The 15,448-nt window shown below is 50.4% G+C and overlaps 1 protein-coding gene across 1 annotated transcript in view; it reads left to right on the forward strand.

Annotated features, from left to right (window-relative positions):
* The first annotated feature begins 5,270 nt into the window (after positions 1–5,270).
* The window catches only part of SLC7A5 (solute carrier family 7 member 5), a 31,556-nt gene continuing 21,378 nt past the window's right edge, over positions 5,271–15,448 (forward strand). The window contains exon 1 of the mRNA XM_057382936.1: positions 5,271–5,945. Within this exon, the coding sequence (XP_057238919.1) occupies positions 5,363–5,945 (583 nt within the window). The 5' untranslated portion in view covers positions 5,271–5,362. The remainder of the gene's footprint in view (positions 5,946–15,448) is intronic.

The raw sequence follows: 15,448 nt of genomic DNA on the forward strand, positions 1-15,448 counted from the left end.
AGGCACTTTTTTGAAGATGACCCTGGAGAAAGATGGCAGTGGTTCAGATATTTTTTATTCATGAATAGAAAAARCTGTAATACAAAAACATCTCAGTGTTGCCTTTTATTTTAAAATAGAGCTGCCTCAGCAGCACTGGGCTGTAGGTGCATTAATATCTTTCTCATATATGAATGGATCTTTTAAAAAGCTTTTGCAATTGCTCCGTTTTTTCAGTTGCTGAGTTTTTGGATGTCTCTGATCCACTGAGTTTGGAAGAATCACCCATTAATCCAGCTTTCCCAACCAATCCAAAATGCAGATTTTATCCTTAGGGAAYTGCCAGGGTGTAACTGTTGAATTTCAGCTGCCCTGTAACTCTATAGCAGCCTCACACCCCTGAGTTTTCCATGGTTTGCTCCTCTCAAKCAGATTTTCCTCCTGGCTGTGTAAATCCCTTTTAAACACACCACCCTGCATCCATCAGAAGGATGTGGGAAATTCCCTTCCCAGTGATCCATTTACAGTTCTCATAGCATTTATTTCAAGTTCTCACAGAGATTTACTTTGTTCAAGTATTGCCATGGAAGCTCTGTTAGAGACAAGTGAATTAACCACATCTATTTTTCCTGACTTAAAATGAATAAATTCCAATTTTAGCACTGATCACTTCAAATATCTGTAAACAGGGTTAATGTAGAGACAAAGTAACTCTACTGTGTTACAAAAAGAAGTTTTACAGGGGGGTTCTGTTACGTTTTTTTTTTTTCTGTTTCTGAAGTCCTGTATTTGTATATAGTGTTTTAGCATCYCTTTAAGGCAGGCAGGAGCTCAGCTGAAGGGCAGATTGTTGGAATTTATCTGGAAATGAGCTCAAAAGGGTTTTATGGGGTTTTTTTTTTGTTTTTTTTTAAGTTTTGGATTTTCTGTTACAATTCCTGTGTTGGCCTTGTGAATGTTATCTTCGGGAAAATAATTGTRTGCCTGCACATGTGTGTAAAGCAGGAGATGGGATAGAATTCCTGTGCCTTATTCTCTCAGTTCTGTGTAGAAAAAATTATTTGTGTGTTGGGTTAGAGCTGATTTTTGTGATTTTGCACAGCTAAGTTAAYGAGGAATCTTTGGGCCCTTTTGGGTGGCACAATATGAAAGGGTTAAAGCACAAATTTGTATTTTCCTTGCATAAAAGTCACTTTATTACTTTATGCATTCCTGGGGCAGCRAGTCTTAGGAATTCAAAACTTTTCCAGGAATAATTCTGGGACAACTCCCTGAAAAGGGAGCAGAAGGTTTGGAGCACAGACCTGTGTCTGTGCTGGCCTGACTTCAGCTGCCTTTCAATATTTCTCTGAAATGCTGCTCTCACCTTGTCCTTGGTGATTTCATAGTTGGGACAACTCCCTTTGGTGTTTGAATGTTTGATCCCTGTTCCTGCATTCCAGAACTTTCACTCTTTAGGTGTTCCTGACTGCTCTCGTGCTGCCTTTTCTGTCAGGAATTACAGGAGTGTCTCCCTTTATTTTGGAAGCTCTAGAAATGGAGTTTGCCTTGGTTTTCACAGGGTTTTAGAGGACTGGAATTTGGGATGTTTTAACTTGTATTTCCTGGCACATCTTGGCTTTTTTTTTTTTTTTTTCTGTGTGCATCTCGTTTTTGTGGGCTTTATGACATTGTGTATTTAATGTATTTTATCTGCCTGATCATAACGTACTGAAATCACTGTCTGTGGAGACACCACCTGTACCAGGGAATGCTTTATGTTTTCCTGGGATTCAGGCCCTTTCCCTGATGTATAGAACCCTTTAGCTGCTGGATTTTACACTGTTACATTAGTGTGCAACTACAATAAAGGAACAGAGAAACCCATGCCTGTATCTCATTGTGTAATTAAGCTTTTTGATTAAAAAAAAATCAGATTTCCTGTCAAGAAAAGAATAGAATTCCTCTTTGGGAATGCCCCAGTTCATTAGGAGTGGAGTCTGATCAGCTGTCAGATGTTCTGTGATACTTCCAGGCTCTGAAAGACTCAGCTGAACTGTGTAATAATGAGAGCACAATGGCCTCTGTGTGCTGCTGTGCTGATGGAAGGGTGTCTCATGATTGATTACACCCAGCTAGATGCCACAGGCCATCTCCACCAGCATTCCAGAGTTCCAGGATCTTTCTGAGACTCCTTCACTGGACACTGSCCATTATACTGGACCTGTCAGCTGAGCTCCTGTCTGTGGTCTTGGTAAAACTGAGCCCTGAGCCCACGTGTGCTGTGACTCAGGGCTGTAAAAATGCTGTCAAATAACCCTAACAACCCCCTTCGAGTAAATTAAATTTAAAATGGATATGAGAGTAGGTTTAGATTAGATATTGGGAAGGAATCCTCCTCTGGGAGGGTGGGGAGGCCCTGGATCCCTGGCAGTGTCCAAGGCCAGGTTGGATGGGGCTTGGAGCACYCTGGGCTGATGGAAGKTGTMAGGGTTGGAACTGGGTGAKTTCYAATRTCCCTTCATGCCAAACCATTCCATGATTCCATGAAAATTGGGTGAATAAACATTAATTTTCTGTCTCTGCTGAGCCATGCTTGCAGTCCAGCTGTCACACAGAGCAGGTTTTGTTTAGCTGGATTAATCCAAACAAGTTTCTTTTCACAGGAGACCAGGAGTTTACATTCCTGATTAAGGAACCTCCTAAAATAATTGTCAATAATCTTTACAGAAGGCTCCCCAGCCCTGCTGGTGGGTGGGCAGCCAGTTTGCTTCTGGAGGAAGAGTGGCACGGGTTAGGAACCAGGCCAAGCACTGCTCTTGAGTCTATTTAAGGGTTCTAGAAGCTGCCACCGCTTCCATTTCCCCAGAAAATCCAGCTGGGAGCTCTTTATCAGCACAGCGAGGTGTTTGCTGAAGAAATGGGGCTTTGGTGGCTGGATCAAGGCAGYTTTGCCAACAGCTGCTTAAAAACATCCACCACACTCCTCACAAATGGCCAATTTGCTCCTGCTCCTGCTCATTGTTTGTCCTTCTGACAAATCATTCCTTCCCTCCTCCTTTTTGATGTGCCAAACTGCGAGTGCCTGAGGGTTAGCACGTGGAGAACTGATTGGATAATCAAATAGTCTTCAAAGATCCTGCGGAATAACTTGGGGGCCTGAGGAGAGGTAATGTCCGTGGGCCAGGCTGATAACAGAGCTTGGCATTTGGGAAGTGCTTTGAAGATATCAGGCACTCTGGGAACACACCCCACAATGCCAGGGTGGTGTTTTCTCAGGAATACAAATGGAAAAACAGTTGCAGAATTAACTCTGATGGATTAATTTGTAAGAGAGTMGAGTGTGTGGCTGGCTTGGAACAGGGCTGTTCAGTGCTGCTGCTCTGCTGCCTCTGGAGCCTGGGATTTCCAGGTTCTGAGCTGGGAGTTYGTGCAGAAATTCCCTTGGGGAAGAATTGGAATGGGATAACTCAGTCCCACTCTTGTGAGAGTTCATGGAAATGTGTGTGTGGGTTAATGTCAGGTGGAAAATGCCAATCCWRGTGGGATTCTTGGGGSCAGGAGTTGGACTTGATCCCTGTGGGTCCCTCCCARCTCAGGRGATCCYRGTTCTAGGTCATTGCTTGGCCTTGAGAAGCTTKGCCTGGAGTCCTGGAGAAGTAAATYCCTTGATGAATTTATTTTATTCCAATTTGAGTCCAATATATAACTAAATTCAAGCATTCACCCRAAAACACCTGAAGCAAATATTTTATTTTAATCCCAGTCCTGTCTACTGGATCCTGATGTAACAGGGCTGACAGTCCCATATGTTGTAAGTACCTGGTTCTTTCTCTGATTTCATGGTCCTGTGACCATTTTACCTGGGATAAATGATAAAATGCAGTTTGCCTCTGATGTTAAACCGGTACGGTAAAGAAAGGCTTTTGGAGTTACAGAAAAACTGTCAGAAATGTTTTGTTGTTTATTTTTAATTAATTGCCAGAGTCTTTTCAATCTCTTCAGGATCCCATTTCTCTTTGAAAATTGGAGGAACGTACTCAGTGCTAAGGTAATTTTTGTCTTTGCTTTCTTCTTAAATCTGGGTGTTTACATAAAGTCAGCAGCAGATTTTTGAGCCCCTGAGCAGCCACTAGATGTCAGGTTYGGATTAATGCTCCAAGGCCTGGGCTGGGTGGGATCCCTGGAATGGCTGCAAGTGGTTGTGATGGAAATTAAACATTACTGAAATGTGTCCTTTTYCCCCAGAATGCCAGTCTCACCTTTCCATGGAGTTCTCTAGGAGAAAACCTTCCATCCCWGCTCCTGCCTGCCTGAAACGTGCACAGAGGAGGGTGCTCCAGCAGGATGGACACCACCTTGGGATTTTGGAGCTTGGAAGCAGCTCCTTAGAGGTACCACTTTCACTGTCAGTGGAAATGTTTGGAATCAGAGCTTCCAGGCTGTGGCCCCTGAGCTCCTCTCCTATCCCACCAGGATAACCGGGAGTCAGAATTTGCTGAARAATTGGCTCCTTGGGCATTATTGTAGTATCCAGAGTATCCTTGGGTACACAACCTCTGCCTTCAGTGAGGCAGCCATTGCCCTTYCTGCCTGCACGACTGCCAGCTTGGTGAATTATTTTATATTTTGCAAAAGGTTATTTTATGTTTTGCAAACAAGCATTTTTGGTGACTTCGCCATCTGTCACATTTGAGATTGGTGAATTTTTAATTTTGCAGACGCGCCCTTTTGGCCATTTCTGCGTGTGACACGAGGCGCCGACTCCTGCAGCGCCTCTGCAGACTGTGCAGGTGATGCAGCGCCAGGGCCTTCCGTGTGTTTGTGCATCTGGGATGGGAAAGGGCGGCAGGATGGGCTGGGGGAGCTGCGAGAGGCAGAATCCGTGTGTTTGGATATACACACACAGGGATCCATCCTCTTTTATAGGAACACACAGCGCTCCTCCATAGGAACACAGCCTAGCAGGGAGAGGAGGGCTGGCAGCACACCTCCCCTGCGGGCAGCCAGCAGCGCTCTGCACCGGCACTGGGTGCTTGCTCGGCTCTTTCTGCCCCATCTCGTGTACCCGGGGCTGGGACAGAGATGTGGGGTGCCCTTCTGGCTCCTCTGTCCCCTCCCGGAGCGCAGCGAAGGTCGGAGGAGCCGTGCTGGGCGAGACGCGCCGCTGAGCAGCGCGAACCAGCGGGCACCGAGCGCCTGCCCAGCGCCTGCCGCGCAAACCAGGGGCGCTGCGCCATCCCCCCTTCCTCCTGCCCTCCTCCTGCCGCTCTCCTCCTCCTCCTCCTCCCCCCGGAAAGGAGCCCGGCCCCGCGGCGCTCGCCGCCCACCGCCGCCGGAACAAAAGGGGCGGCCGAAGGTGGCGGCGCTCTGCGCCCGCCCGCTCCCGCCGCGCTCCGCCACCATGTCCGGCAGCGGCGGCAGCTCGGCCGGCAACGCCGTGAAAAAGCGCAGCCCCGCCGGCTCCAACGCCTCGCTGGCGCACGATGAGGAGAAGCAGGCGATGGAGAAGATGCTGGAGGCGGCTCAGGAGAACGGCTGTGCCCGCTCGCCGTCGCCCAGCGCCTCGGCGGAGGGGGTGACCCTGCAGCGGAACATCACCCTGCTCAACGGCGTGGCCATCATCGTGGGCACTATCATCGGCTCGGGCATTTTTGTGACCCCCACGGGGGTGCTGCGGGAGGCCGGCTCGCCGGGGCTGTCGCTGGTGGTTTGGGCCGTGTGCGGCGCTTTCTCCATCGTGGGCGCTCTGTGCTACGCCGAGCTGGGCACCACCATCACCAAGTCCGGCGGGGACTACGCCTACATGCTGGAGGTGTACGGCTCCCTGCCCGCCTTCCTCAAGCTCTGGATAGAGCTGCTCATCATCCGGCCCTCCTCGCAGTACATCGTGGCCCTGGTGTTCGCCACGTACCTGCTCAAGCCCATCTTCCCCACCTGCCCCGTGCCCGACCAGGCTGCCAAGCTGGTGGCCTGTCTCTGTGTCCGTAAGTACCGCTCCTGGCTTTCAGCTGACAGCYGSGGGGGATGGATGGGRTATYGGGAAGGAATTCTYCCTGRGAGGGTGGGGAGGSCCTGGCACAGGGTGCCCARAGCAGCTGTGGYTGCCCCTGRATCCCTGGAAATGTCCAAGGCCAGGYWGGACGGRGCWTGGAGCATCCTGGAAGGTGTCCCTGCCCATGGGACRGGATGAGCGATAAATTCCCTTCCTACCCAAGTCATTCCGCGATTCCCTGACCCTCTGCAGGTCCCCGCTGTCGCACTCCACGTGGTTCCTCACTCAGCATCACCTTCCCCAAAAGCTCTGCCCCATCTCTCCTGTGCAATGCTGGCTGCATATGGGGAATTTTTTTTGGGCTATTCTGAATAGTCCCAGTAGAAAATATGGCCCCATCCCTAAAAAACTGAGCAAAAAAACCTCCCCAAATACCATCTATGGGCTAGTGAGGCTCTCTGATTCCCGACAGTACAGCGAGCAGCGTGTGATAAATGCAGCGTGCTTTTTTCCTGGGAGCTGGAATAGGATTTCTTGTGTTCCCCCCCAGAACTGTGCTCGGGCAGGGTAAAATCCCCCGGTGCCGGGCAGGGCGTTGATGTGCGGGTTTGGCTGAGCAGAGCAATTATCTGTCACCAGCAACTGGTGCTGAACGCGCCCTGAGCTGGTTTCAGCACCAKTTGGGAGATGAGATATTTCCCGGCCGTGTGTGCGCCGACATCGTGCTCCAAACCTTCTTTTGCGGGGTTTGTTTTTGCTCGCAAACGTTGTGTCTGGGGAGGCGTTGCTTTGCACAGAAATTCAGTCRCGGTGGGCCAGTGGTGCCAGACTGGGCACAGAGATCCCTGCCAGGGCACACGGATCCTGCCAGGGCACACAGAACTTTGTCTGRGCACACATATCCCTCTCCTGATGCAGTTTTTGTCACCTCTTTGCACTTTTTGGGGTCTGCAGTTTTACCATTCAAATCCTGTTTTCCGTTCCCCTGGTGACTGCAAAGTCACCCCATCCCAAAATTCCCCACCCTTTAAATCCGGGACCATGTTCTGCCTTTTCCCTCCTCGTTTACCATTCAATATCTTCTGCTCCACTAGAATTGAATACCTTTMTAAAGATGTTTATTGGGAGAGGATATGATTTTTGTGAGGGCTTTGTAAAGCATTTATTCACTGTCACAGCCAGGTGATCTGTGTGTTTTTGCATTTTGAGTGAYGAGCAGGAGGCTGCTCGTTGGTGCTGCCCTTTCCCGGGGGATTGTGTGAGATTCTTTCCCCCTCTGAGGATCTCAGGCATCCCAAAGYTGCAGCACATGATCGTTATGGGAAGATATATTGTCTGGAAATGTCTTTCCACCCGGCCTGACCCAGGCTTTGGGAGGTAAATTATATGGCTAATTATAGGATTGATAACAGGCCGGGCAGGGGGTAGTGCTGTCTTCAGGAAAGATTGAAACTTCTCCGTCCCCGGCTGGATTTTTAGGAATATAAAGGTACCTAGGCAGGCATGTGGATTTCCATCTGAGTTTTTTACGGTGTGGAGGGTGTTTATCAGGGAAATGGAATCATTTAACTAAGAAAGCTGTAACATGGTTAGGGAACGGTCCTGCTGGTGGCTGTCTTGCCTTCTGGAAATGCGATTTTGGAGCTTCCCTGCCAGTCTGCTCTGTGCTTTTCTCAGGGACACATGGGAGAGGGGCATGGATGCACATGGCATTCCTGTTCCTTGCTGAAAAACCAAGGAATCAGGGCATAACTTAGGGAATTGCTGCCTTATGGCAAAGTTTTGCTGTTCAAGCACAGTTTGGAGCTGGCAAAGCCTTTGAGGACGTGTTTCTCACCATAAATGTCTTTTCAGCAGCAGGATCATTCCCAAAACTGGTCTCTGTTCCCTTTTTATCGATCACAATCCAATGCAGGGTTAAATAGATTTGYCCATTTTGGGATCTGTTCCCTGATGGGGAATTTGCACATGAAACTCCTTGAAGCTGGGTCTCATTCCCATTTATCCTGCTCCAAGAAATGACTCCAGCCTTCCTTTGGTAGCAATTAGGAGTTTCCCTGCAGCAGAATTTGTTCTTGAACCTTTATCCCCAAGAGTTTGGAGTTCTCCAAATCTGCATCATTTCCATGTGTTTTTCCTTTAAACTTTGCTCCCCCCTGCACCGCTGGCTCCTGTTTTGTTTATGCTTTGGGTTACATTTGGGGTTGTCTCCTTTGCTCCAGGAGATTTGTTCACCCTGCATCGCCTTCAGCAGGGGCAGCTTTTCGGGAACTTTGATTTGTGAAACTTTGATTTTTGGAATCAGCTTTTCATCTCCCYGGTGCCAAAACCGCACCGTGGCCCAGGAACAGCAAATGAAGCAAATCTGCTCCGAGGGCTCGGGGAGTCACACAACACTCGTGTGGACTGACAAACAACTTTGTTCCAGACACAAACTGCCCAGGGAGAGAGTTTTTTATCCCTTTCAAAAGCTCTAGGGTAGAAAAAAATGACCTATTTGTGCATAGGCTGTGGCACATACATTAATGAGCCACCTCAGAACAGGATAGAGCACTTTTGGGAAGCACCAGAGGAATTTGGGACCTGGGGCTGGAATCCAGTAGCCCAAATTCAGCCTTGCAGAACGGTCCCAGCTCAATTCCTTGCAAAGTTTSTATCTCCACACGGAATGCACTTGGCTGCACAGTTTGTAGTAAGAGGAGCAGTAACAAAAGTTATTTGTTTCCACTTTGCTGCTGTCGAACAGTTGAATAAATAATGTTTTGTTTGGTATTTACCGCCCTGAACTTAAGAGACTGAATGAGTGCATTAAGAGAATTCTAAATCACGGGCTTGAATGAGAGGAAAAAAAAATGGTTGGAATAAGGAATTTTGCTCCCTTGAAGGTGCTGAGGAAAACAAGGTGGGTGGTAAGGAGAATTTACTTGCAAATAGGTATTTTGTGCCCTGGAGATTGCAATCTGCACACAGCTGGCATGCAGGGCTGCTTTCATGGGCACCGTGAATGCTTGGGGTGTTTGCCAAATGAAGGGTGGGAATCCACGACAGGGAAGTGTTCCTGGGGCAGGATGGGTCAGGCTGTTTGTTCATCCTTAGCCTGGCTCGTTTTATGTTCACCAGAAATTTGGCCCAAGGCGTTGCAGGCTTCAGTTTACTTGGGTCATGCAGAAATTGGAGCATCTTTTTAACCTGGGTGATAGTTTGCTTCTGAATTCCTGTCTGGCTTGTTAATTAAATATGCAAATCTGGCACTAATAACCCCAGCACAGCAATATCTGCTGCTTCCAAAGCCGGGGAATTTTCATCTTCCTCAGAATTTAGCTGAACTTCCCGCACTGCTTCTGAACCCTGGTGCTTCTGCAAGCGTGGAATTCCAGGGAATGCTGATGAATTCCTCATTTGTCTCTTTTGTTTTGAGCAGCCAAAGAGTGGAAGAAGGAGCAGCAGCCAGGGCAGAGCTGAGTCATGTCTGGGAGCATTTGTGATGTGGAAGTGCCTGACACTGCTGAGGAACCTGGGAGTGAGGGAGGACAGGGAATCCAACCCTGGGTACAAACACATGCCCTGGGCAGCTGCCARCTTGTCCAGAAGGAAATACCCAGTGTCAGCATTCCACCCTGAAATCACAGACATGGAAAGCAGCAATGGCTTCATTTGACACTGAAGGGTTTGCTTCCAGGCTGCCGAGCTCAGCTCTTTGTCCAGGTGTGTGCAGAGAGCAAGAGGTGGATTTTCACCTCAGCAGGTATTAACTGGTAAAAAGCAAACATAAAACACGCCCAGGGCCTGTCTGCCCGAGATGGGCTCATTCTGCAGCCTTGCTGCTCTTAATTAATCAGCCAGGACAAGCTGGGTGTGAAGCTTTGAAGATTTATTTTTCCTCCTCCAGAAAGGTGGATTAAGGGTCTAAAGCTCCATCAGCAAATTGCCCTCRTTGGAGTGGAGTGGAGTGGAAGGGGTCTGTGCAATCCCTGCTGGAAGGCTGCAGGGCTGAGGTTGCTTTTTTTTAATCTGTGTTTAATTAGAGCAGCATTAATGAAAACAGGCTCTGACACTCGCAGGAGTCTCCTGAAATCAATGAGTGCTTGGAGGGCTCTCGAGCACAGCGAGGGAGCAGCCACTGCAGGGCTCTCCCAACAATTATCCCATTAAATGTTATTGTGTTTGGATGGTTTGTGCTATCACTGAGATCATTCCCAGTCCTTCTCCTCTGGCACAGCAAACTGGGAAAGTTTTTTGTGGAAAACCCCTCCAGGGTCAGCCTCATTTAAAGCACCATCACTTGTCTGGAGTGTTCCAAGAGTCTCACARTCCCAGAGGTGGCAGGAGGTCAAATCCAAGGGATGAAAAATCCATTTTTTTCCAAACAAAATGCAGAGCTGAGTTCTGTGCACATAAAATATCAGTGAGTGTTGCTCTGTGTTGGGAAGATGCTTCTGTGAGCTGAGCGTGGAGGAGATGCTTACCTGGGGTAATTAATTTGCAGGGAATGGAAGAAAGAGGGAAAAATAAGTTTCCCATCTCTTTTCTCTCWGTGTTTTGTTTGTGTTCCCGAGGTGAAGTGTCCTGGTGGTGGAATTGCTGTGTCATGTCCTCTGGAAAGCTCGGCACTAAATCACAAGTTTCTTCCTCAGGAGATAAAATAGCAACTCCTGCCTCTGGGTAGGAGCCACCTCTCAACCCTGAGGAATTCTTTGGAGTTTTYCTGTGCCAGAATGCCCCTCTGCCATTATGGGATGTTGGTGCCACATAGGGGATTGGGTGTTCCATATCCTTGGCACGTTTGGGGTGTCTGAAGCTGTTTGTTGTGACACCCCAAGCTCTTGATTTCAGGTGGATTTGGGGATGATCCCTTTTCTCAGCTCCTGGTAGGGCAGCCTTTGTCTCGTCCTTTGTCAATTCACCGTTCCCTGATTGCAGTTCTGGGAATGGGAGTAAAAAGGGAGCTGAAATCCATGCCAGGTATGTTGGTGATTATGAGTTGATTTTAATATAGACACATCTGCTTTCCAGCAGCCTCGTGTGCCCCCAGGCCTTTCCCTTTCCCGGACTCACTGCTCTGGGTGTTGAGTTTCCCCAKGGATTTGTCCTTGAAGAAATATCCGCAAAGTTTTTCCCTCTGCTTTTTCCCTTCCCCACCTTGCAGGGCACAAAAGCCTTCCATCAATAGCTGTCAGGTTGAAATTCCCTGGAGTGTTTTCTGCCTGTGAYCTTGTCCTTGTGGTGTTGGACTGTGCCGTTGGAAACACCTGAGACTTTTGGGAGAAGCTGTGGCATCCCAACCACTGGAATGTTAAATGGGTGGGGTTTCTTGCTTTGGTAAATTGATTTTCCCGTGGGTTTAAACCACTGTAGTCAATATAATTTAATTTTTTGTTTGGCCTGTGTAGAGTAGCTCTGATTCCCAGGCTCTGCTGGGCTTTGGCAGCAATTCCTTGAAGCTCATGGAGTGTTCTGTGCCTGTTCCCTGGGCTCTGCCATCCCTGGGATTTGTTCCTTGGTGGCCACTGGCTCATTTTGTCTTGTCTCTGCCCCAAACCTGCTTCCACCATGGCTAGTTGAGAAAAAACTGAAAACTGCCTGTGTGTCACCTGCTCTTCATGAGCAGGGCAAGGAGCAGCTTTTGCTCGGGGATGGGGAAGGGGAAGGAGCTGTTCTGGGAGGAATTGTGAGGGAAAATCAACATCCTGCAGTGGCAGATGGCAAACAGGAGCATCACCTTACAAAGGCCAGTAAACTTCCATTTGTGTGGAAGTTTCAGTGTGAAATGTGAGGTACAGACAGAGTCATGCATGACAGAACAGTTCATATTCCCTGTTTGCTGATGGAGGGGATTTCCCTTCATTTTCCCCTTGTTTTTGCACAGGTTCCCACCTGCTGTGCATTTTCAGGGTCCTGTAGCAGCACAAACAGGAATCCCTGGGGAATTCAGGGCGAGTTAATGAGCTCAGTCCTTTCGGGGCAGCTCCTTCCACACGTTTATCCCTATTCCAGAGGTGCACATGGAATTACACAGGGCAGAGCAGGAAATCCCACAAGAGGCTGGGAAAGGGACAGGAGGGACATTGTGCTGTGTGTGTGACCCCATAAATGCAGCTGTGCTGGTTCCTCAACAATTCCTGTGCTCATTCCAGAAACCTGAAAAGCTGCTGAGGCTGTGGGGTTGAGCAAATTCCTGTTACCCTCTGTGAGTTCTGTGTGGGGCTTGGATTGGGTCTGAGCTCCATCTCCCCTCCACCATCCAGCCCTACCTTTTTTTGGGAATCCTGCCAGGGCTGTTGCATCAGCAGCACACCTGAGTCAGGCTCTGTTCCCGCTGTTTGCTCTGGGCACAGCCTCAGCTCTCCCCATCCTGCCTTTCCTGAGCTGCTGTTCCGTGCATTTATCGTGGACGTGTTCCAGGTGGGATGGATTTGTTCCTCCAGCTGCTTTTCAGGCGTTTATAGYTGTTGTCATCTAGGAATTGTGTCTRGGAGGTGACTTCAAAGGAACAGGGCTGTAAAATGAGGGGTAAAGTCCTGTTCTAGTGTTGAGTTTATCAGTTTGTCCCAGTTCCTGTGGGAATGGGGAGTTCCCTGCCTGTGCCGGTGGAGCAGGTTCAGGGAGATGCCTGAAGCAGCAGAGGGACAGAGGGAATGTTGACCCTGTTGTCCTCAGAAAGCCAAATCTCCCTCTGAAARCCTCTGGCTTCCCCTTGAGTTCTCTTGGAATGAAGCTGGAGCAGGTCCTGGAGCGGGGAAGGGATGAACTGGAGAGCAAAAACTGGGATTTCTCCTGCCAGAGCGATAAATAATGAATAACTCGAGCTGGATTAGGTGTAAAGGGAACATTTGCTATGGTGAGGAAGGGGAGGCTCTGGAATGGAATTCCAGAAGCTGTGGCTGCCCCTGGATCCCTGTGAGTGTCCAAAGCCAGGCTGGAATGGATTCTGAGCACCCTGGGACAGTGGAAGGTGTCCCTGCCTGTAGAATTGGAACAAGATGAGCTTTGATGTTCCTTCCAACCCAAACCAGGCTGGGATTCTACAAAAACCCCCTCTCTGTCCACCTGCCATCCCTCAGCTTTCTAACACTCATTATCCCAATTAGGGAAAGCTCTGCAGAGGTGCTGCTGGCTCTGGTGTGTCCAGTCATGCTAAAATCCCCGTTCCTCGAGTGATTCCTGATGGGCACTGCCCAGCTCAGCCTGGCTGCTGCTGCCAGGACCTGGAGCCTTAGGAAAACACGGCAGGAATTAGGGCAGCACGGYCTGATCTGTGTCTCACTGCCCTGATTCACAGCCGAGCTGTGCAGCTTTCCCCGTTTTTTTTCCCTGGAGCGGTTCAGCCGAGGTGAGGGAGCTGTGCCAGGAGGATCCCGCAGCCCCTGCGTGGCGGGGCAGCCTCTGGGATCAAAGAAATCAAACCTGCAGCCCTCAGAAATCCCAGSAGATGCTCAGCAGCCGCTGGAATTCCTCCTGCAGTTTTATGGGAAACGCTCTCCTCCTGTTTGTTGTGTGGGGGGTTTTTCCTGGTGGGTGAGATTGGGGTTTTTGGCCATTCTCATGTTCAGAGTTTTGACTGTGCTGTGCTCCTTCAGGAAAGACAAATGTTATTGTGGGATGGGAAGAGCAGAGGGAATGTGCCTGGAAGGGCTCTGACTCCTGAAAATTCTGATGGCAGAAACTTCCAGCCCTGTTYGCTCTCTGATCCCAAAGTGTTTCCCCATTTCTTAGGGAGCTTGTTTATCTGACACCGGTGGGATTTTGGGGCTGAACTCGGGCTGTGCAGGAAATTTTGGTGTTTTATTTTCACCACCACCCTCCAGGGGACTCTGTGCAGAGCCAGGACATGGAAAACAGCTCCTAAAATCCGTGTGGAAGTGGGGGTGAGGCGGTTAGTGCCAGGAACACAGAATGCCTAACTGGGGCAGGGAATGTCACCGTCCCCTCTCRGGGCTGTCCCACCCCAGCAGCAGCAGCGTGGATTTGGGTGGGTGAGCTCACCCTTTAGATATCCCTCTGTAAACAAGGGCAGCTCTATTTTTAGTGTAATCGCTGCTCAGAGGGAATCCTGGATCCACGGGGTGCTCTGGGTGCTGGGAGCTTTCCTGGCTGCCATTCCCTGCCCTTCCCTGGCCCCAGAGCACTGGCTGCAGGCTGCCTTGGCTGGGCTGTGTTTTCTCCTCCCTGCTGGGTGACGGGGTCCCTTGCCGTGTCCCCAGAGCTGTCCCGATGTCCCCAATGGGTGGTGGCAGAGCTGGGACCCCGCAGGCACTGCTGGGGATGGGAACTGCCCTGGGACTGTTCCCGTCCTGTCCCTATCCCTGTCCTGTCCCTATCCCTCTGTCCCTGTCCCTATCCCTGTCCTTCTGTCCCTGTCCTCTCCCTATCCCTGTCCCTATCCCTCTGTCCCTATCCCTGTTCCCGACTCTGTCCCTGTCCCGTCCCTATCCCTGTCCCTCTGTTCATATCCCTGTCCTGTCCCCATTCCTGTCCCTGTCCTTATCCCTGTCCCTATCCCTGTCCCTCTGTCTCTATCCCTGTCCCTCTATCCCCATCCCTCTCCCTATCCCTGTCCTGTCCCCATTCCTGTCCCTATCCCTGTCCCCGTCCCTCTGTCCCTATCCCTGTCCCTCTGTCCCTATCCCTGTCCCTCTATCCCCATCCCTGTCCCTATCCCTGTCCCTTTGTCCCTGTCCCCATCTCTGCCCCTGTCCCCATCCCTATCCCTGTCCCCATCCCTCTCCCTATCCCTGTCCCCATTCCCATCCCTGTCCCTATCCCTGTCCCTGTCCCCATCCCTCTCCCTGTCCCTGTCCCCATCTCCCGGCACAGGGTCCTGGCACAGGGACAGGGCAGTGGCCCATCTGTCATCACAATCCCTCAGCCCTGCTCCTGGCCAGAGCCCAGCTCGTGCTGTCCTGTGACCCCACACAGCTCTGCTGCCCCAAAAACAGCTCAGGGTCACTGCAGCCTCAGCCTCACTCCCAGAGGGGCTCTGAGGGCACCGTACAAACTCCGTCTCCAGTTCAGTTTTACTGAACTGTTGCTCTGTAGGGTCAATGGGGTCGGTCCCAGCTCTCACTGCTCCATGCCCCAAAACTCTGGTGTAGAAATGGAAGCGGTTCCTGGAGATGGGAGGGTGGGGGAAATGATCCCAAAAGCCATCACATTTGGGGACACTGGCACAGGCTGCCCCTGGGAGTGTCCCAGGCCGGGTTGGAYGGGATTGRGGCACYGTGGGACAGTGGAAGCAGAGCCAGGGGCTGCTCCTTGCCCTTGAGCAGGGTCATTCCCAGAGCCCTGGGGTGCTGCTGTTGTAAATCCCAATGGATGGGTGCTGGAGGTACCCCTGACACCCCTGAGGTGACCCCACACTCAGGGGGATCCCCAGCACAGGATTAGGGCTGGGTTTTTTGGAGCTGGGGGTGCAGTCAGCCCTTTGACTGACCRGCCCCACAAACTGGACAGTGCCAATCCCTGTGCCAAGGACACGGGCACTGTCCCAACCCCTCA

The sequence above is a fragment of the Malurus melanocephalus genome, unplaced genomic scaffold, assembly GCF_030028575.1.
Source record: "Malurus melanocephalus ecotype Western Australia unplaced genomic scaffold, MMel_1.1 scaffold_593, whole genome shotgun sequence".
Taxonomy (NCBI): domain Eukaryota; kingdom Metazoa; phylum Chordata; class Aves; order Passeriformes; family Maluridae; genus Malurus; species Malurus melanocephalus.